Raw genomic sequence first — 8,021 nt, forward strand, 5'->3', positions numbered from 1 at the left:
ACGTCTACTCCGCCAAGGTGAGGTGCCAGGGGGGGAGGTGTGTGTGTGTGCCTGTGTGCATGGGTGTATCTGTGTGTGGGGGGCGAGGTGTGTGTTTGTGTGTGTGTGGGGTGGAGGTGTGTGTGCGTCTGTGGTGCGCGTGTGTGTCCGTGTGCGTGTGTGCGTGTGCGTGTGTGTGCGCGTGTGTGCCTGCGTGCATGCGTGTGTCCGTGTTTGAACCGTCCGATTCCAACCACGTCTCCTCCGCCAAAGTGAGGCGTGCGCGAATAATTGTCACAAAGGATAAGTCATCGGGTGCCAGACACGTTCAGCCGGTCATATCGCAACGAGGTGGAGACTGTGACGATGAGATGAGCTGCGAATCAGATAACTCACTGCTCTCGTCCTCGCCCCACCCGGCGTTTACAGGTGATGCTGCTGGCCGTGAGCTCGCTCGAAGAGCTGTACCACAAGTGCTGCGGCCTGGCGGAGGACGCGGCCGAAGTGCGCGAGGACTTTATTCATCCGACGCGCCTAATCAGCTTCCTCGTGGGGCTGCGCGGCCGCACGGAGGCCATGCCCATCGGTGAGCTAACGATTAACGATCGCGCGATTCACAGCTTCTAGCTTCCTCGTGGGGCTGCGCGGCCGCACGCAGGCCATGCCCATCGGTGAGTGGTAGACAAGACTAACGTCGAATGTCGAAGGAATGGCTACTGGATTCTGTCGGCAACACGCAGATAGCCGTGTGCACGCAATCGCATTTCGATCGCGCTACCATGTCGATTATTTTGTCGATGTGTGTGTTGATACAGAGTGAAACTGCACTCGGGTCGGAACCTTAAAACTTTTCAACGGCAGTCAAACTGTTAGCGGTCACCTTTGTGGAACAGACATATATCTATGAAGGAAATGCTTCTCATGATCATGAGTGGCAGTCACACAGTAAAACCATCTGTATAGAATGGACACCAATCTAAAGTCATTAGAAAGGACATAAGAAACTTGACATTCCCCTCTAGTGGTAGTCTCACGCCGATATATACAACCTCTATAGAATGGACACGCGTCCGTGAAGGATGCTCGTGGCGATTCCCTCTAGCGACCCTTGTACACAGGGATCGCCTCACACTGTTGCAGGTGGTGCGTGGTCGCCGGAGCTCGACGGACCAAACCCGGAAGCGAACCCACAGACTCTCATCAACACGGCCGTCAGGACCTGCCGATGTCTCACGGGGATCGACCTCAGTCTATGCTCACAGTGGTAGGTTGTAGAGCCGTAGGGGGCGCCTCCTACACGCTCGTTTCAGCCAGGTTGCGCGGGCGGGTGGGGGAAGGTGGGGTCGTGGTGGAAGGGGTGGGTGGGGTTGATGGTCAGGTCTGGGGCGAGGAGAATTACTGGCTGTGTTGTGCATCTGACGTGCGATCGTCGTGGCGGGGGTGAGCGTGCACGAAAAAAAACCACGCCAAACTGATGCGAGACGCCGTGCTCGATGCGCTTAACGACGCGCAAATTTTGCCTGCAGGGGACGCCTGTGGGTGGTGACGTCACCGTTAGCGTAGCCGCGTGCGCGCATGCGTGTTTTGGCTACTTTTTAAACTTGACACCACGTTTTTTTTATAATTGCGCATCCTTATTTGGCCAAGAAACTATGGGGGCTTGCAAAGGGCACGCGTAGGCACGATACAAGCCAGTGATTCTACTCTGTGGGCACCTAATGCAGACTATCTTGTTCCATCTCTCCTGAATAACACTCACACGTGAACAAGTAGTTAGAGAGCTGTGATCACTGTGTGCCTGTCACGTCATCACGTAGACTAGTTGAGCCTTTTGTTTTCAGCACATGTAAGTGTGGTGTTGTTATCGTCGTTGTCGTTGCCTGTCGGCAGACGCGTAGTTCGTCCCAGATGTCACTGTTGTCGTATTCTCGTTGTAATGTCAGCTCTGAGGCTGCGAGGGAAGGCTGCGAGCGAGCGCACCCTGAAAGTAAACACCGCCCCGTTCCATTACTCTGCCTGATCCAGCTGTGCGTCTGTCCGTGTCTGTGTGGTTGACGTGGTGTCTTCCTTTCCTAGCCCTTCCCTTCCTGTTTCTCCTTTCACATCTCTTGCTTCTCTCCCTTCTCCTCCTCCTGCACCTACTGCTGATGCACCTTCACATGATCAGTCATCGATCCATGCTGCGGCCGTCATCCCTGGTGTGATTGTTATGTTGAAAAGATGATAAGAGCTCACGGTTTCCGAACGCATATTTTCGCATTTGTACGTACATACACACATTGTGTGTGTGGGCGTGTATGTGTGTGTATGCGTACACGTGCGTGTGTGTGGGCGTGTATGTGTGTGTATGCGTGTGCGTGTGTGTGCACTTGCTTGCGTGCCTGTGTGTACATGTACGCACACACACATGGGGAAACGATATCTGAGTTTCGACGCCTCCATGCCGTCTCGCAAAACTGCTTCGTACCCAAGTCGCTTGAAGATCGGTCGAGCATTTGCTTGTCAGCCGCACGAGACAGATAGAATGATCTGGACCACGGGGGGGTAGGGGGGGTGCACGTCGTTACCCTTTTTTATCATAATTATTTGGCGTGATTATTTAGAGCGAAACTCGCGGCAAGTGCGTGCCGTATGCCAGCGCTGTCACGGTCGGTCGCACGTGACTTGTCTGGCGTCGGCAACACGCCGGGGTGGTTGTCGGCAGCGCCATCTGGTGATCGGCATTTCGCTTCTCACCTCTTTCTTCTTCACCTTTCTTCTTCTGCGGGGTCCTCATGTAGACGTAGTGGTAGTTGAGCGCCGTGCACGGGGCATCGTAAGTTATCGGATTTTTTTGCCGATAACGATTCGTCGACGTCGGCGCATGATGTTACTGTGGCCGCGTCTGCAGGTGTGTTAGGCTTGCACGTGGAACTGTTGGCGAGTGTGCATTACACTTACTTACAGCTTAGTGAGAACTAGTTTCTGTGTGCAACTACACTACGTACAGCTTAGTAAGAACTAGTTTGTTCTGTGTGCAACTGGCACTTGTTCGAGTTGCTTGTGGGAGGCAGGGTAGTACAAAGTGTGGGAGGGTGGGTGCAGGGCAGTTGTTTTGTCGTATCCCTTCAGTGTTCTGTTGTAATCAACAGTAGTGATGTGTTCCTTTGGTCTACTCAGCTGCCCCCTAAATGGTTTGTAAATCTTCGATCCTCCGTCTTCCTTTGTTCTTGCATGCACTCTCTCTCTCTCTTAGTCTCTGTGTTAGTGTCTCACTCTTTCGTCTTTTGCGTTCGCTCTCTTTCTCTCTCTCGCGCTCTCTCTCTCTCTCCTCCCTCCCTCTTTATCTCCCTCCCACCCCCTTCCTTCCTCTCTCTTTCTCTCAATTCTTACTCTCTTTTTCTCTATCATTTTCTCCCGCCAAACCTTACTTTTATCCCTTACTTCCCTGCTTCCCATGCGCCTCCCACCCACCCACCCAAGCCGTTCTCTGCTCTGTCATTTTTGTTGGATACCTGGTCGACATCGTCGTCGTTTTTGCACATGCAGGTACCGCCTGATGGAGGTGAAGTACCACCGGCCGGAGGAGACGCACAAAGGGCGCGTTGTGCCCGCACGTGTTGAAACAGTCGTCATTTTCTTGCCAGATGTTTGGAGTTGTATGCCGTCGCGCCTCGAGTGGATCAACACGTGCTCCGCCTACAAGCGGCGCCAGAGCGGCGGCGGCGGCGACGACGACGACAAGGATGTCACTGCTTCACAGGCACTACCACTTTACCACTTGTCCGCCCATCTCCGGTGACCGCCCCCTCCCCCCGCGACCCCCCAGAGACCCCTGCTCCCCCCACCGTGACACCGCCGTCGGGCAGACGGGGTTACGCGCGCACGGGAGACGCCAATGGACGACACAGCGCCGATTGTTTTGCACGCACGTTCTAGATTGGGCACATTCCCCCGGAGCTTCGGGGTGCGCCCCCTAGCGAGCAATAGCAGCAGAGGGAGAGGGCGCCGCTGATGCGTAAGCTCCGCGGAGATGCGTCCGTGTTTGGTTCTGTGTCCCGTCACCCACGTGACCTCTCACCGCCACCCCGCCCGCCGTCTCGTCGGACTCGTGAGCCCGTGGAATAGTTAGTTGGACGAGAATCAAAAAACCGCATCGTGATTCCGTTCGTTTTTTGTTTCAGAAAGTACAGGTAACCCTACGCGGGTAGAGGCTTGGGAGGGGAGGTCCCCCCCCCCTCCCCCCAAGGCGCGACCAATCCACAACATCTCCTCTCCCCCTCTCCCCATCTCTCGCCCTGTTCCCTCGATGCGTTGGTGCGGGAGGGTCGTCGCGGTTTCCCCACATCGACGTTGGGTATAAATACGGGATACATTAGGGCTGACCACTATCACTTCTCCTTTTCCCACGATATAATCTAGATGGTAAATCGGTGGGGTGAGGGGCAGAAGAGGTTACCTTGGTGGTGACGAGGGAGGTGATTGGTTTATGGTAGTGCCGCGTGGGACGGCCCGGGGGCGGGGCGAGACAACACTTTCTTGTTTTCAGATTCGACCGGCTCTTGCACTCGCGTAAGTTGCCGAGAGAAGGTTTTCCCTCGAAGAAAAACCTTTCCACTTGTTGGTCTGGTGCCGAAAAAAGCCTGTGTCGGTCTGGCGAGAGACAAAAAACTCCCCGGAGAGATAGAACGAGAAAGACGCGCGCACCTTGTAATCCGAATAGCGGAGACCGTACGTCAGAGTAGATCCGTTACCGTGGCAACTGTTGCGCGATTATCGTCGCTAACGTGTGACGTTTCCTCCCCTTCTCTCCGCTCTCCCCCCCCCGCGCACGTTAGAGGTGCTGCATAGAGAGCTTCACACGCCACTGGGTGTTTGCGCGTCTGGCGCCACGTGAGACTCGCTCATAGCCGTTGTTATGACAATTTCAGGGGGAGGTGCAGTGCGTCGATCCAGCACACTGGTCAGATGTCGATCCCAAGCTTCTGAAGGTACGTGCTTTTACCTCGCAGCCAGCGCGTGCTGGGGGGGGGGGCGTACGCACGTCCAGGGCAATCCAAGTCGAGGTTTCCTTCGCGGTGCAAGGGGCCATTTTTCACTCGATATTAACAGAAGGTTTATATTATTATATATATATATATGTTACAGTGGGTTGTGTTGCCGGTCGGGCCATCGGAGGGCGATCAATACGTGGCTTGTGGTGGTGGTTGAGGCCGCTAGGTGGCGACACCATTGTGGTGTGTGGTGGGAGTAACTACTAGGAGGCCAATTACTGATCTATGTGTAATAACAGGATAGCGCATAGTCGGTATTGTGTGGTGTCACTTGGCTGACATATTAGTCTTTACTAAGTCAAATTGCCAGCAACAGTTGGCACTGAAGAAGTTTGACATTGTTTGTTATATTTAAACACTTAAATCCACTTCTGGGTCGACCAATATGGTGGCAAAGTGACCTCATCTGTTTGCATTGCAGTGGTCAATTCGCTATCCAGTTATTGTAGATCACCGATTCAGTTATTACGTGTAGATGTGAGACATGTAGTTACTGAGACTGGACCCATTTCCGCGTGGTTGCAGGTTTCTGAGCTTCGCAGAGAGCTGGACCTGCGCAACCTCAGCAGCAAGGGCTTGAAGTCGCAGCTCGTTGCCCGTCTAACGAAGGCCGCGCGTGCCGAGCAGGAGGAGGAGGAGAGCGACGCGAAGGCAAACGGGGAGAAGGTCGAGGAAGAGGAGGAGAAGATGGAGGAGGAGGCCAAAGAGGAGGTGCGGTCTCGCGACTCGTGAGAAATGTTATCTTCGGTTAATGTGGATTTTTTATTTATCCACGCTCCGATTTTTTCGTTATGCCCAGCTATATGGAGATGTGTATGTACCCCTCACAGACTGTTGCCATACAGAGACTTGCATCTCTGCAGAGTATTATCATACCCTTGCTGCAGTACCAGACTATGTAAAGAGACATTTATCCCGGCAGAGTGTTATAATACCATGCTGAGGGGTAGCCGACTCTATGTGCAGGACTTTGTGTTCACGTAGAGTTATTGAACTCTACGACTGACAGTTTTTCTCCCATAGAAGGAGGAGAAGAAGAAGGTGGACTATCATGTCTCTAGTGTATCTGTGTTTTTCTCCTGTAGAAGGAGGAGGAGAAGAAGGTGGACTATTATCTCTCTAACGTATCTTGTGTTTTTCTCGCGTAGAAGGAGGAGGAGGAGAAGAAGGTGGAGGTTGAGTTGCCAGAGAACCCGGTCATCATGGTGCATCCGTCGCGCACGGCCAAGGGAGGCAAGTTTGACTGTACGGTGATGTCTCTCAGTGTTCTGCTGGATTACCGCCAGGAGGACAACAAAGAACACTCGTTCGAGGTAAACGCGTTCTCACGGCGACACGGTCGACGATTTCGTACCGGATTTCCCCCTATCCCAAAAAATCCTCCCCGTCTAACTCTTAAATTAAAAGTATTATTAAGTGAATTAAAATTAATGAGTAATTTACAGAGGCAGTTACGGTGGTTGGGTGGGGAGGGGGTGGAAGATAGGTGGTTATTGCTGGATTAGAAATCTGTGTAATTTTATTCTTTACATGTCTGGGGAAATCAACCCATAAATTCAGATACCCCCACGAGGTCGAGCTGGTTGTGCCGATCTTGTGTTGCATGTGGGTGCGTGTATACAAGGTTGGCAACAAGGCATTATCTACTTCAGTCATTGCACAATTCATGAGCAAGACAACGTGACAATTTCATAGTCGGTGCTAGTTTTAAATACTGCCTAAGATTCGTCGTCTCAGTTTTATTTTTCGTGTGCGCCTACAGGTGTCACTGTTTGCTGAAATGTTCAATGAGATGCTTGTTCGAGATTTCGGCTTCAAGATTTATAAGTTGCTGATGGGCCTACCGGAGAAGGAAGAAGAGGATAGAGACAAGAGGAAAAAAGACAAGAAGGACGATAAGAAAGATGACGACGAAAAGAAAGACAAGGTTTGGCATGTTTCATCTTATTGTGAACAGTCTGGATGGGTTTGTTGGAGAATAGAGGTGTAGTTTTTTTCATAGTGGTTTTATTTTCAAACTTTCAGTGTGTATACAAAGGAAAGATTTTATCAAATAGATAAAACTGGATTTCATATTTACTGTTGGGTAACAATGCATGTAAACAATGTCACAGAGTCGACTGTAACATGTATTCTAATTCCAATCTATTTTTGGATTGTCACTTTTTCGATTTTGTATTAACCTCTAAGCTTAATGATGGAATATGTCGAGACAGTTAACATGTTTACGTGTTTAAGTATTTTTTTCATTCCGAAATGCGCACGTCTTGCAGGAGGAAAAACGAAAAGATGATAAGGATAAAGACGATAAGGAGGAGGATAAGGATAAAGACGATGATAAAGACGATGATGACGATGTTAGTGACATTTCTTACATCTAGCTTCTCACTTTAATTCACACATCTGGTTTGACTTCCAAGCACAGGCCAAAGTTTTATTTTGGTTATAGTACCAGAGCTTACCAGGCAGCTCTTCCCTTGCTTGGTTGTGGAACAAAATTAAAGGATAGCCCCAAAAATATGTAATACTTAATAGACGTAAAGGGTAATTCAACTTGTGGTTTGTTTCAAGTATTTGTAAATAAAACTATTCATCATAGCCCTCACCACTGTACTGTATCGCTAGAGCATTTATGACTCTTGTGACCTCGAGGAAATAGATTTATCACAGTGCTTTTCGAATAAAAACTGTGAAGAGACATTTTCAGTTCGTAGTTATCGTCTGTGTTTGCTTATTTTCGTTTTGTTTTATTCTTCAGGAGGAAGAGGACGAAAACAGAGGTGAGTGATCTGCGGAAAAAAAATAAGTAAATAGTTGCACTTACCTTCCCATGGATGGCAACATGGTCTGCCTCCAGACACGGAAGATTGTGGGGATTCGGGAATAATTTGGATGGATTTTGCTTGCAATATGAATTCTTGAATACCTTGAAGTTTTGATGTGATTGCATGTTAAGGAAACTCTTTTCCCCCACTTTTTCACTAATGTTAATAAATTATTAAAATAAAT

General features: G+C 50.3%; 1 protein-coding gene across 1 annotated transcript in view; it reads left to right on the forward strand.

Moving 5' to 3' along the window:
* LOC106810118 (cell division cycle and apoptosis regulator protein 1-like) overlaps positions 1 to 8,021 on the forward strand; it is a gene marked incomplete in the record, with an annotated part of 14,406 nt that overhangs the window by 434 nt on the left and 5,951 nt on the right. The window contains 9 exon segments of the mRNA XM_014813392.1: positions 1 to 17; positions 409 to 565; positions 1,120 to 1,243; positions 3,508 to 3,721; positions 4,890 to 4,949; positions 5,538 to 5,723; positions 6,161 to 6,325; positions 6,775 to 6,939; positions 7,286 to 7,369. Of these exon segments, the coding sequence (XP_014668878.1) occupies positions 412 to 565; positions 1,120 to 1,243; positions 3,508 to 3,721; positions 4,890 to 4,949; positions 5,538 to 5,723; positions 6,161 to 6,325; positions 6,775 to 6,939; positions 7,286 to 7,369 (1,152 nt within the window).

This window comes from Priapulus caudatus, unplaced genomic scaffold, assembly GCF_000485595.1.
Source record: "Priapulus caudatus unplaced genomic scaffold, Priapulus_caudatus-5.0.1 Scaffold411, whole genome shotgun sequence".
In the NCBI taxonomy this organism is placed as follows: Eukaryota; Metazoa; Priapulida; class Priapulimorpha; order Priapulimorphida; family Priapulidae; genus Priapulus; species Priapulus caudatus.